This window comes from Schistocerca piceifrons, chromosome 2 (genome assembly GCF_021461385.2).
Source record: "Schistocerca piceifrons isolate TAMUIC-IGC-003096 chromosome 2, iqSchPice1.1, whole genome shotgun sequence".
In the NCBI taxonomy this organism is placed as follows: Eukaryota; Metazoa; Arthropoda; class Insecta; order Orthoptera; family Acrididae; genus Schistocerca; species Schistocerca piceifrons.
In genome coordinates this window covers 137,288,166-137,308,259 of record NC_060139.1, presented here as the reverse complement: position 1 = coordinate 137,308,259, position 20,094 = coordinate 137,288,166, and the positions used below count along the sequence as shown (strand labels likewise).

Genomic DNA, 20,094 nt, shown 5'->3' with positions numbered 1-20,094 from the left:
GGAGGGGGGAGAGCTGGGGGAGGGGGAGAGCTGGGGGAGGGGGGAGAGCTGGGGGAGGGGGGAGAGCTGGGGGAGGGGGGAGAGCTGGGGGAGGGGGGAGAGCTGGGGGAGGGGGGGAGCTGGGGGAGGGGGGAGAGCTGGGGGAGGGGGGAGAGCTGGGGGAGGGGGGCATGCTGGGGGAGGGGGGTATGCTGGGGAGGGGGGTATGCTGGGGGAGGGGGTCGTGCTGGGGGAGGGGGGGTGCTGGGGGAGGGGGGGTGCTGGGGGAGTGGGGAGAGGTGCGGGAGGATTTTTGACGATATAATGTAATTGGATAGACAAAAAATCTACTCACCAAGCGGCAGCAGGAGAACACACATATAAAAAAAATGTTTTACGTATGCAAGATTTCTGATCCAATGGCTCCTCCTTTCAGCAAAAGGACTGAAGGGAAAGGAAGAGGGGTGAAGGAAAAGGACTGGAGAGATTTACAAAATGGCTTAGAGTGTGGAACAGTCACCCAGGTCAGGGGATACGAACCAGGTGGGATGAGAAGGAATGACTGATTGCTAGGAACTTTCTTCACAGTAATGACTCCTTTCTTGACTCTGTTTCAGTTTTCTACATCTTTTATTTCCTGACGTGTTTTTTGCCATACTCTTGCCACCTCTGTTGCACACAATGCACTTAGCTTTCCACTCTTTTTAACTCGTGCACAAGGTTTTATCAGTAATCTCTGTCTTGCATATTACCCTGTTTTCCACCTTTAAGCTCTCAAATCCTCACATCTCATCCGATGCAGTCCACAATCATCACTCTTTCCTTTCATGCCATCTGGTAAGTCTTCCCTGACCCAGGTTCTGGGTGACTTTTCCAAACTCGGACTCTTTTCTTAAACCACTCCAGTCCTTTTCCTTCTCCTTCAACCTTTCCGCCAGAAGAATGAGCCCCTGAGAGTGTGTGTGTGTGTGTGTGTGTGTGTGTGTGTGTGTGTGTGTGTGTGTTTTCCTGCTGGCACTTAGTATTTGATTTACATAGTTTTGATATACATAGTTTTCACAAGTGAAGTACAGTACAACTACAAATGTACTTCAGGAGAAGCAGAAAACACTTTAAATACAGATTCAATATGTTGTATGAAATATTTTTATACTGCAAAAATCTGATATTAAATTGTCCTTTATTCTGCTCCAACTAGTTTCGGAACAGCACCATTATTTGCCATACCCTACAGTTCAACTTGGTGTAAAATGCATGCCCATGTTTACAATGTGCCTCAAATATGTTTTAACTCTGTGGAAGCAAGTGGCCCTGGAGTATGACGTAACATCATCCAGCAAACTGCAGTTAGTTGGTTAAATACAGAACTCCCTAAATCAGTTTGGATAGACAATAATTTGATCAACACTACACTGCAATATTTCAGCACCACTTATCAGTCCTGCAATGACTATATACATACATGCAGATGCTTAGGGAGAAATTAATAATTGCTGCTGCAAATACTGACATTAGAACTAATTAGTTCAACCAGTCCCAAGGACTCTATTGCAATTGTAAAACTTTTCGGCTAGCATGTAGCACATTAAAATGACAAAAGGTGTTTCCATTTCATGTGAATTACAATAATCACAGTTATTAAGAAAATAATTATTTTTGTGTTTCATTGTAAGACTTCAAAATAACAAATATATTCACAACACTAAAATTACCTGCATCTTCAAATCTGGTGAGAGATCACTGGCTTTCATAAGTTTCTTCACAGCTCGCCTACTCTCCACGAGTTTGCGGATTTCAGTTGGAAGTATTCCTGCATTCTGATTGCTGTCAGGTACATCAGCCATCATATCCTGTATTGGAAACCAATGCTTTAAGAAGAGAATGTTAATCGGATTGTAGCTACATTATAAGTATAGTTAACCAATGTTTTAAGAAGAAAATGTTAACCAGATTGTAGCTACATTATAAGTATAGTTGTAAGTCAAACACTAGAAGCAACAAAAAAAAAGTATTTCTCTGTACAGCTGAAACAATTTATTCAAAACTTGTTCCAGTGGACAAACAGTGTCTCATAATGATCATCATCATTACCATCATCAATTTTATGCAGTCTATGGGAGTTAATTTTAGGATTACTATACTTTAGATGAAGTTAGAAACAAACAGTGTTCTCATCTGAATTCAAGAAAATCAAACGAAAAAATTTGAAGCTGCAAATCTAACCTACTGTGAAAGAAAAACCTTGATCTAACCAGTTACAAATATTTTCACAATTTGCATTCATCTTTGGTTCAAATGGCTCTGAGTACTATGGGACTTAACATCTGAGGTCATCAGTCCCCTAGAACCTAGAACTACTTAAACCTAACTAACCTAAGGACATCACACACATCCCTGCTCGATGCAGGATTCGAACCTGTGACCATAGCATTATCTCATACTGGACTGATGAGCGTAATAATGATTGCACACAGTCTCTCACTTCAACCAACAATGGACTCTGATTAAACCACCACTGCTCTCCTTCCTTTGGCAAACATAATCTATGTCTGTGTCTCCCCCCCCCCCCCCTCCCCCATAAAAGTGATGACATAACCAAGTCACCATTATGAGGCCATGCAAATGTCACAATGTTACCCATTGTTACTGTTTCTTTAATTCATCTCTGCTATGTAGGTTCTAATGATTTCTCTGCTGCCTTTAAATTCTTCCTTCCATTACACTTTTTTTCAGATTTCTGTGGTATTCTTTAATTTATGATACTTATATTTTTTTGCCTTTTATTTTCCTTGTTAGACAAGGAAGGTAGACTGTAAGTACCTAACATCTCTAGTCTGGTTTAAACTAATTGGCACCAAACATTTAAGGTCCAAAGCTGTGACAGTACCACATCACTTACACCCGTTGGCAGCCACTACAGCACATTGCTCTCCATGGTCATAGAAAATAAGCTTCTATTTCTGACAAAAATTAAGAAAAACAGTTTCAAATTCACAAATAGTATAGATCATTATAGTGCCTCTAAACGTGTCAATAATAGTTCTCAATTTTTATAAGGAGAAGTTTTATGCTTGTTACTGAAAGGGTGAAGTTTAGGCAGCCAGAAAAGTTTCCTCCTTATCACTTCATATTTCTAAAACTATTACATCCAGTGAAAAACATCTTGATGTCTACGCAAAATGAAATATATTTAAAACGGAATCTAACTTACCGTAAGGAGATATGCCAGCTGGCTCAACAGTATTTCTTAATATCAAAACAGGAAAGAGAAATCAAAGTGTACTATGACAATGCGAAAACAAAACTTAATTCAGAACCAGAGTCAGTGTACCTATCAATGTCATAGCTCATAGTCACAGATACAATCAATACCTCAACACTTTATGGTAATATACGTTCACTATTGTGTACTTCATGTGTCACTCTTTTCACTACATTTTGACACTCTTCTGGCATCACTTTTTCCACTGCCTTCTGCTGGATTAAATTGGCAATGGGGAGGATACAGTCTGAGCATTGTATGCCCATATTTTTTGCAATTTTATCTGTACAGTAAATTGTATACTTTAATTCGTACTGTAACACAAGGTCTAATTAATCTGTTTTTTTTCCCAAATTACTTTCAACCAGTATATCACATTTCTTTAATCAGCAAATAATAATCTGCAAACCACCATGAGGCGCATGGCAGAGGATACATCAAACTGTACCAGTTATTATGGTTTCTTCCTGTTCCATACACACATGGGGTGCTGGAAGAACGATTGTTTGAATGTCTCTGTGCATGCTGTAATTATTCTAATCTTATCTTCATGATTCCTTGTTGAGCAATAGTGGATTGTAGTATATTCCTAGAGTCATCATTTAAAGCCAGTTCTCGAAATTTAGTTAATAGACTTCCTCGAGATAGTTTGTGTGTATTTCCAAGTGTACCACTTCAGTTCCTTCAGTATCTCTGTGACACTCTCCCATGGATCAAACAAATCTGTGACCATTCATGCTGCCCTTCTCTGTATATGTTCAACATCCCCTGTTAGTCGTATTTAATACGGGTCTCACAGACTCAAGCAATATTCTAGAACTGATCACATGAGTGATTTGTAAGTGATCCCCTTTGTAGACTGATTGTACTTTCTCAGTATTCTACCAATAAACATAAGTCTACCACCTGCTTTACCTAAGACGGAGCCTATGTACTCATTCCATTTCATATCCCTACAAAGTGCTACACCCAGGTATTCATATGAGTTGCCTGATTCCAACAGTGACTTATTGATATTATTGTCATAGGATACTACCTATCTTATGACAAGGGAAGCCGCTACTCACCATATAGCAGAAATGCTGAGTTGCAGATAGGCACAACAAAGAGACTGTCACAACACAGGGTGAAAAGTATTTAAACCGACAAACTCTGGGAGGTTGTAGGGGACATCAAAAAAAATATTTTTCCCTTATGTCATTTTTCCTATGAGGATTATTTAAACCAGTGGAGGCCATATTATGCTCTTCAGTTCTCAGAGGGCGTATTACATACACTCTTCAGTTGTAGACAACTGCTGTCCACCAGTGTAGTAGTGCACTGTCTCTGTTTACTAATGGATCGATACACCTGGAGTGAGTACACTGATATGGCTGGTGCGTACTACGTAGCACACCACAACAGATGAGCTGCACAGCGGGTTTATCAACAACAATATCCTAATCGCCGTATCCCACATCATACGACCTTTGCTGCTGTGTACCAATGTCTGCGTGAGACCGGGTCATTTAGCAGACTACCTGGACAGGGACGCCGTCACACAGTAAGAACGCTGCAATTTGAGGAAGCTGTCTTGCAGCATATGGAGCAGGATCCTTCAATCAGCACTCGTCCAATTGCACATAACATAGGGACGAATCAGACGAATGTAGAATGTAAGAACAGTCCTTCAAGATCAATTGTTACGTCTATTTCACTTACAGTGTGTCCACAATCGGGAACCAGTTGATTATCCACCCAGAGCACAGTTTTCACAGTGGTTCCTGGAACAGTGCGAAATGCATCCTACATTTCCATCCTCTGTATTGTTTACCGATGAAGCAACGTTCAGGTGTGATGGAGCCTTCAACATGCACAATTCGCATGTTTGGAGTGAGGATAACCCACATGCCACAGTCACTAGCGCTCATCAACTGCGGTTCTTCGTTAATGTGTGGCTCAGTGTTGTTGGGGACTGTTTAACTGGGCCTTATCTGCTACCTAGGCCATTAAATGGCAGGCACTATTACAATTTTCTCGCCAGAGCATTGCCAGAATTGCTGGAAGACGTCCCACTCCCTACAAGACAACGCATGTGGTTCCAACATGACAGGGCACCGGCACATTTCAGTCGTTGTGTGCGTCGATTCCTGGACCAACGGTTCCCACAAACGTGGACTGGCAGAGGTGGTCCTGTACCATGGCCTGCTCGATCCCCAGATGTGTCACCTCTGGACTTTTTTGTGTGGGGAGAGATGTGCAACCTTGTTTACGCATCTACTGTTGCATCAGAAGAGGATCTGGTTGCCCGGATAGTAACAGCAGCAGGAACAGTTCAGGATACTCCTGGGGTTTTTGCCCGTGTCAGACAGAACATGATCCGACGGTGTAACCTTTGTTTGCGTGTCACCGGAGGCATTTTTGAAAATCTACTGTAATTGAAATTGGGTTGCGTTAATGTGTTGTCTCTTGGTCATAAAAAAATGGAAAAGTGTTTGTTAGTTTAATTAATTTGCCACCAGATAAATCATCCACTATCGGTTTAAATACTCCTCATAGGAAAAAAATGACATTAGGAAAAAATATTTGTTTTGATTTCCCCTACAACCTCCCAGAGTTTGTCGGTTTAAATACTTTTCACCCTGTATAAGCTTTCGGCCAACAAGAACTTTGTCGAAAATAGACGACAGACACAGCACAGTGCCCATAGTGCCTTGTGCTCTGCAGCCGAAATGTTGTTCTTCGGCAATTTTGCCTTCTCTCAAGTACTTTACAAATGTCTCTTCTTACTTCTTCTGCCGCCTCTGAGGGGAGTCCTGTTATGGCCTGTTCCACACCACTGATGATTTCGTGTTTTGGCAACGTCTTTGGAACCAGGGCGAAGTTTACGCCTTTTGACAGCACCGAAACAGTTCACTCATCCAGTTCTCTTTCCATCACATTTATAACCACCTTGTCAGTACAAGTTTATCTTCTTGTTGTCGCACACCTGGAAGGCGAAGGAACTTGTTGCACTGCTTTTCGGTGGCCTTCTTCTTGATTAATTGAGATAGTGGTTACCATCTCAGTACAGCTTGGGGTCCTGCAATTAGGAAAATTCGGCAAGAACGCTCCAGTATGAAGGGGACTGATATAGTGGTCTTCTTAGCAGTGGACAACAGGAATGCAATGGTGCTGATGAAGTCAGAAGATTATTGGCAGAAAATCAACACCTCCTGCAAGATCCTGCTTACAAACAAGTGGGAAAAGATGCGACTGCATCAGTGACATACAAGACCATCGAGTTGCTCAATAACTCAGGACTAGAAAAGAACACTATCAGAAGACTGTATCTGAGGGCACCAGCACCACCACGCCTGTATGGCCTACCAAAAATTCACAAGACAGAGCTTCCATTACGTGCAATTTTAAACATGATAAACGAGCTGACATACGGCCTTGCCAAACATCTGGCACAGCTACCAAAACCACTCATACGGAACTGTCCCCACCTTGTGAAAAACTAGGTGCATTCGTCAAGGCACTGCAAGAAGTGCGCTTGGATGAAGAAGATCTATTAGTCAGCTTTGATGTGACGTCATTAATCACACGGGTGCCACTTGAAGATTCTCTAGCACTGCTCGAGGTACACTTAGTCAAACTCTTTCAGCATGTACTAACCACCACCTACTTCAAATATGGTGGGAAATTCTATGAGCAAATAGATGCAGTTGCTACGGATTCCCCCTTAGCACTAAGCATGGCTAACTTGTACATGGAATACTTTGAGGAGGGAGCATTGGACACGGCTCCACTGAAACCGAAAGCATTTTACAGATATGTGGATGACACCTTTGTGGTATGGCCACATGGTAAAGATAAACTACTTGAGTTCCTGCAGCACCTCAACAGTATACATGAAAGCATCAAGTTTACTGTGGAGATAGAGAAAAACAGCAGCCTACCCTTCCTTGACATCCTGGTTACTAGAAATGCAGGAGCACGCTGGGACATTCAGTATATAGGAAGGAAACACATACAGACCTATATGTCAATGCTGGGAGCTGTCACCATCCAGCACAATGCAGCTCTGTACTCAACACCTTGGTACACATGGCGAAGTCCATTTGTGACAAGAAGAGCTTACTGAGTGAATTACAACATCTAAAGGAAACCTTCAGAAGCAACAGCTACAGCAAGAAATTAATAGGAAGAGCTTTGAGGAACAATAAGAAGAGAGGAGGAGAGAGACCAGAAGAGGACGACGCAATAGGTTGTGCATTCCTGCCGTATGCGGGACCACCAATGGCGAAGATAGCCAGAACCCTTAAGAAGCACCAAGTGAAGGCCATCTTTCACGCACCAAAGAAAATCAAGGATACTCTTGGATCGACCAAAGACCCACTAGGACTAATGACACAGGGTGCTTATAGAATTAGATGTAAATTTGGAATGCAATACATAGGACTGACGCAACGTTGCATTACACAGCACCGTACAGGATATATAAGAAACATGCGATTTGTACAGGTTGACAAGTCCGCAGTGGTGGAACACAGCATCAACGAAAAGCATACCTTCGAATTTGAAGAAACAAAGAAGTTATGCAGCGCCAGCATATTTTGGGATTCGGTGATAAAGGAAGCAGTAGAGATTCGTTTGCACCAAAATTTAATTAATCGAGACAGTGGTTACCATCTCAGTACAGCTTGGGATCCCGCAATTAGGAAAATTTAGCAAGAACGCCCCAGTCTGAAGGGGACTGCGGCCAGTGCTGATATGAACAGACACCAGGAATCGACGGCAGCACGCGCATCCCCCACCACCACCAGTGGCACCAAGTGCCCGGTGCGATTCCGTTGGCATGCGATTGGTCGGCGGCCAGAATCTGATAACAGTCCAGAGTCTACAAAGGCGCATGACAGACGGCATCCTGACACTTCGCCTAAAGATGACAGATACGCAATCCATTGAAATGTTGTGACTCGAAGACGACGCCACTCGGCTGATAACCCGTGAAGATTTCAGAGCTGAAATACGCTGAGAAAGCTTGCAATCACACATAAATTCATTTAAGTACTGTAGCTCATCTCTTTGTGGTAGTAGCAAATCTCCTTTAAAATGAATAAGAGCAGACAATTAGGAATGAATCCTTTTGAAGATCTGCCTTGTGCTACAATTATTATCTTCCTTTCTGCTGACTGTAGATCCCATTATTACCAGTGGCGGTATCATCTGTCGAGCCTTTTCTAAGCAGTGTTCCACAGTGAGCCATGTTTCATCAAGCCAAACAGTATTATCAAATTTGTCCATAACAATCCCCTCAGAAGACTGTTGCACTACACAGCTACAGCTTGGCTTGCCATTAATAACTTTTGGCCTCAAATAGATTTATAGTGGAATCATGACTTTTCACATCTTGTAGCAAGGATGATTTACTACGCTGAGCAAGTCCACTTCTACAAGAGTGGTTTGTAGATTTTTAAGTGTTGGATTCTCCTTCCTCGAATAATATGCATATATTACCCAACCAATCACATCTTCCTGGAAAGAGTCATGATTTGTAACTGTCCTGTTGCAGCGCTTCTTGTTACTTGGTCTCCCCAATTTAGATGACTTGCCTAATCGCTGTTCTGCGAATTTCTCCTTGATAATTCTTATTACTGATCACCGATTTGCAGAGCAGCTGCATTTTACACCACTTTGTCCAAAGGAACACGAAACCTGCCTGGATTCCTCTCCGCCTCAAAATATTCGCTCAAGGAACAGACTCAACTGACTGTATAGTCACACTGAGTGTCCTAGGAGTATGCAGCCTTGATCTGCCCATTTTTCAACTACTATCACCATGTACTATAAAGTATGCAAAGCTAAAAGTAACTCGAATTTCTTACAACAGCTGACCTCTGAGGACTCACAAGCACAAAGAGGACTCGCTAGCACAATGCTTTATGCAGGATAGCACAGTGGATATGGCAACACAGTGGGCGCTAACAGAGCCAGACACCCATTGGTGTATTGGTGGCAGGAGCTCTCCAGTTTGCTACCACTGACAAGGTGAAACTAGTTTAAAATGGACTATAGGTACGAGTTTCTAAAAAAGAATGAACTGAAATATTATGTATTAACACTGACCAATTGTAGCCAAATATCAGGCCATGTATAACAGAACACACAATTGGTCAACAACAAAATTATTTTTAAAATTCAAGATAGGTCAGTTAGTTGAACCAGATGCAACTGCAACACAAAATAAAATCATACACATGCAAGGCATAAAAACTGTTCATGACCTGAATAAAGGATGGACATAATCAGTAAAAGACGAAGCATGTTCCCCAAACATAACCTTAGCATGGACCAGGGAGTGTGATACAGCAAATGATACAGTTTCTTGTACGAGAACCAAAGTACACTGGATACAAAAGGTACAAAGAGAGTTGGAAGAAATGGGAAGACAGAAACCAAGGATTTCTAACACAATGATTTTCATTTAAAAAATTGAGGCTTTCACACATTTCCAGGGCAGGTTTAGACCGAGGACACTATCATTTTGGACAGAAGAGAAAGAAACGTTGCAAAGTATGAGAATGAAAGAATACTGGACAAGGATGAATACCAGAAGAAGTGAAACTGATGGGAAATTAGTGTGGTCCTCAGACAGCCAAAACAAAAAGAACAATGGCAAATTCTCTTATGGTCCTATAAAAGTAAATTTAAAACCTACATATTCAGAACTGTTGAGCTACCTTTCCGTGACAAAGTATTCATTACTAATTGCATCTAACCACGGACAAGCCATTACCACTGTGCTTTGACTGGTTGATGAAGAACAGACAGTACATGCTCCATATTTAATTTCATATTCTGAAAACAAAGTGTTCTAATTTTGGTCTTTTAATAAAATTTCCTGAAATTATAAAAAAAATAAAAAATAAAATAAAATAAATAAATAAATCTTTCTAGCCACAGACACACTACTGAACCATCAAAACAATGGCTCTTTACTACAATTTGTTAAAATAAAATGACTCTATACACAACATTCCACTGTGGTATCTTAGGGATTGCACCACAGTTACAGTAGAATTTCACAAAATAATATGCATACCACTAGGTTACACAGTAGCTTAATGAGTAAATGTGCGGTTACAAATTCAGACGTCACGGCTTCCATTACCTGTCTTTCAAAGACTGTTTTTAGTCACTTTGTTTTCCTTTCTCTTTTCATTATTACACCTTTCATCACACCAGATGTACTGTTAATGTGAGAAATGTCAAGCTGCACCATGATTCGGAGTTCACACTATACTGCTGGGCCACTTTCAACTGGCTTTGCAAGTTAGTTCAAAGGTTGGAGGAAGGCAACAGCACATCACCTACAAAAGTACCATGTCTACTGAATCACTGTGGTATGCAAACCAACCTTTGGGCTGAGGACAGTTTCACCCTTTTTACACACATCAAAAATAGTTGCATCATCCCAGTTCCCAGAACTACTGGAGATAGACGTTGACTGTGGATATCATATCACAGACACAGTCCCTTTGACTGTTCACTAAACCCGCCCAAAGATGTAAACAATCACGCATGAGCAGTGCCTATTAGATGGAGGGGGTCCGGCAGCAAACAGTTCGTCATTCCACCAGGAAGGAGGAACACGGCTCGTGTTGTCTGTAGCTCAACCATGCCTAGACGGTCAATACCACAGTTCGATCGCATCCGCATTGTTACTTTGTGCCAGGAAGGGCTCTCAACAAGGGAAGTGTCCAGGCGTCTCTGAGTGAACTAAAGTGATACTGCTCGGACAAGGAGCAGATACAGAGAGACAGGAACTGTTGATGAAATGCCTCGCTTAGGCCGCCCAAGGGCTACAACTGCAATGGATAGCCACTACCTATGGATTATGGCTCTGAGGAATCCTGACAGCAACTCCACCATGTTGAATAATGCTTTTCATGCAGCTACAGGACGTCGTATTACGACTCAAACTTAGTGCAATAGGCTGCACGATGCGCAGCTTCACTCCCGAAGTCCATGGCGAGATCCATCTTTGCAACCACGACACTATGCAGCGTGATACAGATGGGCCTAATCACATGCCGAGTGGACCACTCAGGATTGGCATCACATTCTCTTCACCGATGAGTGTTGCATATGCCTTCAACCAGACAATCATCGGAGACGTGTTTGGAGGCAACCTATCCAGGCTGAACGCCTTAGACACACTGTCCAGCGAGTGCAGCAAGGTGGAGGTTCCCTGCTGTTTTGGGGGTGGCATTATGTTGGGCCGACGTACGCCACACATGAAATATTGCAAGGCTCTATTAAAACCAGAATTGTAAGGAAGTGCCTATGCAAGTATGAACTAATATGCTACGTGGTTACACTAGGCAAAATTCAAAGCTTTATTTCTTCTGCTACTAACTGATGCAAGCGGTGTAGCCCAGTGAAAAAAAAACCTAAAATAATGTGATGTCTGCACAACATTCTGCTGGCATATATGCAAGGGTTAACCAATATTACCCATCTTTTGCGTGACTGCAGCATCATTATTTGAGAAAACAAGGTTAAAAGTTTTATAAGACTCTGAATACCACACAAGAGCATCAGTCATGAATAGGAAATGATGTGACTTGAACATAGCGCAGGCAGTCTTCTAACCTGCTGTCTTATCTGGCTGTGCTAACAGCACTGCTTGGTGGCTTATGCTCATGTATAATATTCGGCAGGCTTGTAAACCTCTGAACCTGATTTCTCAAAAACTTGTGAAAAGTGCTCCGACTAAAGCAGTAATTGTGTTACGTCTAAGGATGTACTACCATAATGTAAACAATGAGAAAAATCAGTGACCTGTTGGGTGTGTATTTCAATTTGCAATTAAACCAATAAAGTTTTAAGTCAAGTTTCAATAACAGTTCAATTTATGGAAAATTTCTTCTGCTGTAGATTGGGGGTTAAATTTTATAATGTGAGATAAGCTATTGCTTTGTATATTATATTTTACCACACATTCAAATAGTTCTGTGTAATTATTTTTATATTAATACTTCTTACAATAAGGATGACTTGGTAGTTCACAGACTTCTTGTCACTGGTTCAAAGCTACACGCTCATTTTTTTTCTTCAGAAGCAAAGATCCACCTGTAAATAGCTGACACTGTTGGAAAACATTAATGATATTATCAAATTTAACTTTTACATCTGTTGTGTAAATGTCCAATATTTTCATTCTAGACACCTCTGTTCCCATACGGTGGAAAAAAAATGCCCCATTTGGAAGTCAGCATGCAAGTCCTCATCCAGTTTCAAGACAAAAGTTTATCTAGCAAAATCAGATTGGGTGCATTTTAAAAACACATGCATGAAAACGGGGAGATGGCAACACTGTCACATCGTGTAGTGTACTGGAATGTACAGAGAAGCACCCTGCACTATCATACCAGCCGTCATAGCTCACTCAATAGACTGCTGGGACATGAAACACACACACACCATGGAGCTATTTTTCGAACCACCAGGTTCCTTTTTTATTTTTTAGACGTGTTTCCTGGTTTTCATTGTTTATATGCCGGACATCATTTTGTCACATGCCAGTAGGATCCATTAAATTGCATGCATGTGTCTACCAACCGTGCACTGCACAACCATAACTGATCCTGTTACGTTCATGTATGGGCGGCTTCCCAATGGAGTACACATGCGATGAATACATCAATATGCATTTTTTGCGGGGTGTATCCGATAATCAAGCTGCTCCTGCGGTTCGTACATATGCTGTATGGTTCTCTCAAAGGTGCCATCCTGATAAGAATGTTTTTCATTGGCTGGAACAACACCGTCGAGAAACAGGTAATCTTCATCCACAAGTAACGGACAGAGGCATCCAAGGACTAGACTTACTCCACAAACAGAGGTCGCAATTCTTGAAACTGTTCACCATCACCTTGGCAAAGTATTCATCATATCTCAAAAACTGGGTTTTGAAGTATTTCAAGATAAAAAACTGCATGCATATCATTACGCACTAGCTTCACTAGTGAAGTTATTTTCACCCTCCCCAACAACCCACATCAACCATGAATGTGGCTTTCAGGTATGCTTTCGATAAACCTGTAGGGAGGAGTGCTTTAGGGCCCTTTACCTACTGCCAGACTAGTTGAATGCGGCCCTCTAGCATACATTTCTTTGCAATACTTTGCCTGAAGCAATAGAAAATATCCCTCTTGGTTTTTGGTGACAGCTATGGTTTCAGCATGATGGTGCACTGCCACACTTTGGAATGAATGTATGTAACTACTTAAATGAAGTGTTTCCAAGGAAATGTATTGGTCATGGACATCCACTGTTCTGGCCTCCACGTGCCCCCAGACCTTAACCCGCTAGATTTTATTTAAGGGGATATTTAAGGGAACAAATTTATAGTATTCTATTCATGGATAAACATGACCTAATAGCCAGCGTGCATGCCGCTTAGGCAACTGGGTGGTTGCTTTGATCATCATCTCTAAAGTGAATTTTGCTCGTAGGTGTATGTATCGGTTCCGTGAAGATAAGCCTGGACATCAAATGTACAGAATGAAATTACCATATGTGGCATGGTGTACAATTTAGTGTAGCCTATTGTGTTTTTTTGTACCTCAATGGATGCATGTGACGTTACAGTATCCACCATTATGTTCTAATGGCTTTATTTATGTCATGGATGAAACAAAGTGATTGTTTACACGTGTAAGACGTTCATGTTACTTCTCAATCTTTAAATAAAGGTAACAACAACAGAAAGAAAGATGCAAATACTACATCGGCGAGGTGTAAACTGGATACAGTTCGATGCTTTAACTGGCTGGGGGGACGTTTTGCATGAACGTGACTCAAACATCAGCGAGTCTGGATATCCATTCCCCATGGACTTGCCTCATCTCATTGAGCAAATAGACAGCCCCACAACACTGCAAAGTTCACGCTATCTATTCTTGCCCAGGCTGCAGGCATTTACAGCATTGACAGAGTCCATTTTTTAAATTGCATTTGTATTAAACTTATCGGTGGGACTAAGTTTTGCTGGATACACTTTGTTCTTCGAACTGGGATGAGGAATCACAGGCCGGTCATCAAGTGTGTCATTTTTTCTTCACCCTGTATATATAATGCATATATTACTTGTTGAATTTGACAATTGCATTAAGATTGCTGATTCTTTAAAACCACATTATGATTAATGTGTCAACACTGTTGCTATTTACAGTGTGTAGAAAAGAAATGAGATTCAATTTTGGAACAATACTTTGCCATATTACATGAACACATTGACCCATACAACACCCTCATTTTGATGGCAAGGTGTACACATGGCTAGAGTAGTCACAAGAGTACAGAAATTCATCAAGAGTAACAACATGGAAGACACACTCATTACTCCATGTTGCTTACAACTTGACTGGAATTGGGCACAAACAGCATGTGATGTGTTCTTGCTTAGTACTGGCTTGGCTCACTGAGACGAACTGAGGGAACACAAAAACTTACAGACTCAACCAAACCAAGCATGTATTAGCAATAAGGACATATAAGATAAGAGAAACAAAGCATTTTAGGAAGTACTGAATTGGTACTACATGTCCTATGGCATATTTGTTACTAACAATCAGTAATGAATAAACAGGACTTGCAACAGGCCTTCTCTCTTAGCATGCTACTTTATTTCCACTATATGTACTTCAAAAAAGTGAAAGATAAATAAAATGTACTGATTAGGAAATGGTCAAGGGAAAGCTTTATTAGGAATTATATGGAAAACTCATACATATTAAGGGTGCCAATGTACCCAATACTTAATTCCAAAAGAGAATGGCCCAATGAGTCTAATTTTGGAGGATATGTACAGTTCGGTACCAGGAGTAAATAATTAAGACTGTAGTGTCCCAGCGAAACCCTCTCAAGTCACGGAAAATTTAATGTAACACCAAACTTACTCAAGAAAGGGCTGTCATATAAATCATATAAAGTGGAATGTAAAACCAAGTGCCAGTATACTTTCTGACATGAAACGGCATAATATCAATTTGTGAGATCAAATGCACCAGACTAATGAGTCTCCATGAAATGGGTTTGATACACTGAGACATTTTGTCTTGTATAGAGTGTGTTGTGGGAGACAGGTGTGCGTTGAACCAAAGGATGTGAAAATCAAGAGTCAATACTTGATCACACAATGAGACCATGGCACAGGATTACAGAATTCTTGTACGCATGACCGTAACTGATTACACAGTTTGATCTACACTGGGGCAAAAATCTCAAACCATTAGTGCAGTCAGCCACAGGTTGGAACAGTGCACTGTACACCACTTAGTTGGCTTCTTTTGCCAAGAAACTACATAAACACCTCAGGCAGCAAAATAGCACAGAATACCATCATCACTGGAATGCAGAGTGGAAATACCTGGTGCTTCCGAATGAATACTACTTTAAATTGTCTTATGGTGGTGATGACATAAATGAGTTACATAGTACCATGATAATGCAATATAACTGACTGCATTCTTGAGTGGCATAACAAATGAATGCCAAATATAAGTTTTTGGAAGCATCGAACAGAACATGTTACCTTAGTGCGTAGTGTTGAGGGGAACACTGAACAGCAAATTTAACATCAGGGACTTTTTAAATCTCAAGATACTGATCATCTTAAAGACAACTACAGAAGCCAGCTTTCAATGCTCAGCCACATGGGAAGAGATAAATGTTAGCCCTCTTTGAAATATGACAAGTACAAATTTTTGCCTGATATGCACATTAAGTCTATGTTACACAGGGATACGGTTAATCAGCATCTCACTTGTCGCAGTTCTTCACTCACCACTGTTGACACGAAACATCATGGCACAATAAAACTGTGTGCTGGATTGGAACTCAAACCTGAGGCCTTTGTCTTTTGTGGGCAAGTGCTCCGCTATCCGAAATCTCCAAGAATGGGAGGCCTGAATATTACGCCAGGGAATGTAAAGAATGCTCATGATTAGCACTCAGATGTAAGAATTAGGTGTGCCCAGTGGCAGGAAATACAATTGAGGTGTTTGTGTTGATGACTTTCCTTTTGAATTTTTCCTTTTATTGACAACAAAGGCTTTGCAGAGCTCATTGAATCAGATTGAGTAAATGCAAGAAGATAACACACAGCCACACAAGCAGTTAGATGCACTGAGGGAGGACAGGAGGGATCAATCCTCAATCAGGATGTCACTGTGTGTCCAAGGTGGTAGTGATGCCACCCTGGTCTTTCCTTTTTCTAGTAAGACATAAGAGGATTTCTTAGCATTCATAGACAACCTGTTAACAGGTTCTAAGCTGGAATGTTGGTCAGCAAAACAGTTTCTATGTTGTTACCTGATACGGTCAAATTGGAGATACACGATCTGTAATTGTTTACTTTTCTTGGATTCAGGAAGAAATCCTTTATTGGTAAAATAATAAATTGTGATCTTGACAAACAAAGGACTTTTTCTGAATTCAATAAATGTGAACAGCATATACTGATGGCCAAATTACATCTGGTGGCGATGGAAAGGCTTACACAATGTTGGTTCATGAGCAGTTAAGTTATGCATGGACATTTGAAATTCTGAGGCTGGACTTGGTGCAGAAACACACAAAAAACTAACTAGGTTTTATGTAACACAAAAACTCAAGAGTGTCTATAGAAAACTTGTGGAGAGGGTTAGAAAATTAAATTTTGGCACAAACAAGATGACAGAAATAATGATTCCAACACAGTCCTTCTGCAAGAAGCAGAATAGAGTACATTACATACATTCCTATAGATGTTGCCACCCAACATATTAAGAAAAGTACAATCAGGGTTCCCTAAGAACTTAGCCAAAGCCACAACGTAGATTAAGTGGAGTTGGTGTAAATGATGCGTGTTTGCTAGGTTCAGCTGTGTTGAGCTTGCGGGTTGGGGCAAAAACTGTTCAGGTTTGTATGGAACTGTTGTTCCATTTAGGTGATGCTTCCTGCACAATCTTAAGGTTTGATTTCTTGCTTGAATGTCAAGCGAAAATTGAGCTTGATCAGAGCATGATAGAACTTGACAGCATGTATTTCCATCTGGGTGAAAATGCCGACAAAGCTAGATAATGCAAGGTTCATCACTGGTGCAAGAGGAACCATTTAAGAATGTGTGCATGGCCACCAAGTATCAATTTGTGCTACAATGTGCCACAAGGTATGAGGAAACTACTGTGAGTGAGCATATGAAATAACTAGCCAATAAACTTATTGCACGTAGCAGAGCCACCAAAGGAAAATGAGGAACTACATAAGAATTTTGGGACCGCGAATGTCGAACTGTCTCAGGGATTGACAGTCGCAAATTTGAAGATCTTGCATGAAGATGATTTAGGCACAGCAAATTCGCACCCTAAGCTTAAGTAAGCTGCCAGTTTAGCTGCATAACAGGAGAAAGTAGCGACTCTGCAGGAGTATAGAATATTGCTAGAATACTGAACTGTTTACTTCTTGTGCATCTTTGCTAGTGACATGACAGAGAATCCCAAATGGGAACAAACTGCCTGTTTATTGTAAGCCGTATTTATACCTCATTACCTGCTAATGGTGATGGAAGAATTTATTAACCAACAGCTATGAGATAGTGTTATTGAGGAAGGTACCTGGGGAGCACCAGTGTTAACCAACCTGAAGATAAGTGCAGATGGACAAAGGAGTATTGTTTGTGTTGTATCGGTACCATCACAGGCTTATCCAACCCTGAATATACGGATACTCTGGATAATCTGGGGCAATGCAGATATTTTTCTACCACAGATCTATGGAATGAATACCACCAGATACAGGTAGCACCAGAGGATCACCCAAGACAGCATAAGAACATTATCAGTATCAGCATTTGTTGTTTGAATTGAAAAATGCACCGTCCACATTTCAGCACCATCAAGGTATTGTGGGGACGTATGGAGTACTTAAATGATATACTTATCTTTGTGAAGAACATGGAATAGGATGCAATATGGATAAGGGAGATGTTTAATCGGCTGCTTGTGGCACACACCTAACATTCAGTTTAGAAACGTGCTATTTTGTGTTAGAACTAGTACAGTACTCTGGGCATATAATTAGTCATAAAGGAATCCAGACAGACCCCAGGATAACAAAAGTATAGAGAATTTTCTGGCTCCATGCATGGAAAAAGAATTGCAGTATTTCTTGGACCTGGCAAATGATTACTGGAAGTTTGAATCCAAAATTTGTGGAAACAGCACAGCCACTAACTCACCTACTGAAAACACCAATGAAGTTTCACTGGTCACCAAAATGCAAAGATTCATTCATTTGGCTGAAAGAATTGTTAACAACTAAACTGATACTAGTTTTCATAAATTAGGAGGAGGAATTTGTCCTTCATTTGAAGCGAGCTATCCGCAGCTGTGTATTAAGTAAGGAAATGGATGGGGCAAAACATCTGGTTGCCTATGCATCAGCACACCTGAACAGAGAAGGAAAGAAATTCTGTGTCTCATATATTGTATAACATGTTTTTGATGTTATTTGCATTAGAGAAAATTCAGGATGACAATCCGGTTAACATGCTAGGTGCTAGTATTCAGTGAGTTCAATTCTGAGGTGATTCATAAACCCTGGCAAGTCAAACAGAAATGTCAACAATCTGAGTCAGAAAGTTAGTGTGATGCAATGAGTGGGGTCCATCTGTGCAGTGTGGCAGAAGGCATTAGCAGCTGATGCATACTGCACGCTATTTGTAACACAACCAAAAATTGTCATGCACTTGTATCTCAAATTGTGGTACTAACTGTGTTACAAAATGAAGTATTTAAACAGGTGCTTGATCATGCATTAGCAAGGCTTGATAGTTGTAGAACAACAGAATGACATATCTCAATAATATTGGTGGTGAACATATATGCAGGACATAGAACAATCTTTAAAGAAGAATGTACCATACACTTAAGTCAAATTGAGTCACGAGCATATTCCGCTGCAGAGATAACCAAAGGCCAGCACATCATTTGAGCAGATTGGTTTCGATATCTTAGGTCCTTTTGGGAAGACACGGCAAGGAATCATTATGTGGTAATGATAATACATCACTTTTCGCATTACACAGAAATCATAGTTCTTTTGAAATCAACAGGCCAACACTGTGACACATGCCCTGGTTAGGGAGGAAAAACAATCCTATAATGCTCGAATACAGTATTAGTAATCTGCAGCTTGACACAGTCACATTGATTAAATATCTAGGCATAACGTTGCAAAATGATATGAAATGCAATGCGCATGTAAGGACTGTAGTAGGATATGCAAATAGTCGACTCTGGTTTATTGTGAGAATTTTAGGGAAGTATGGATCCCCTGTAAAGGATATCACATATAGGACACTAGTGCTACCCCATTCTTGAGTACTGCTTTAGTGTTTGGGATTGCCGCCAGGACAGATTAAAGGAAGACATCGAAGCAATACAGGGGCAGACTGCTAGATTTTGTTACTCGTAGGTTTGATCAACACACACTTCTAATACAAGGGCCTGTAATACATTGTACTCGATGCATGAGTTTCAAGTTGGCAGCAGAACCATTTGACAAGTGAAGAATGAGAAGTGTGGGGCACCAAGCGTGTGGCACAAACCAATCACAGTGCAATAATTGCTCCCGGTCGTGATGTCAAAGCTCCTGCATCGCTGGCTTTGTTTTTTTTTTTTTTTTGACATAAACAATGTGCTTTGTGGTCAGTTTCCACCATGCACTTGCATTGTTCTGTGCTTCTGGAAATTCTGATACGTGAAAAATGTCACAGAAAAAGAGTTAGTTCGCCTATTGACAATGCTGCTTCGACGTGTGCTGCTAAGCAGTCAGGC

The 20,094-nt window shown here is 40.9% G+C and overlaps 1 protein-coding gene across 1 annotated transcript in view; it reads right to left on the bottom strand.

The window, feature by feature from the left end:
• LOC124775038 (DNA polymerase alpha catalytic subunit) overlaps positions 1 to 20,094 on the bottom strand; it is a 256,724-nt gene that overhangs the window by 82,195 nt on the left and 154,435 nt on the right. The window contains exon 19 of the mRNA XM_047249816.1: positions 1,692 to 1,829. Coding sequence (XP_047105772.1) covers positions 1,692 to 1,829 — 138 coding nt within the window. The remainder of the gene's footprint in view (positions 1 to 1,691; positions 1,830 to 20,094) is intronic.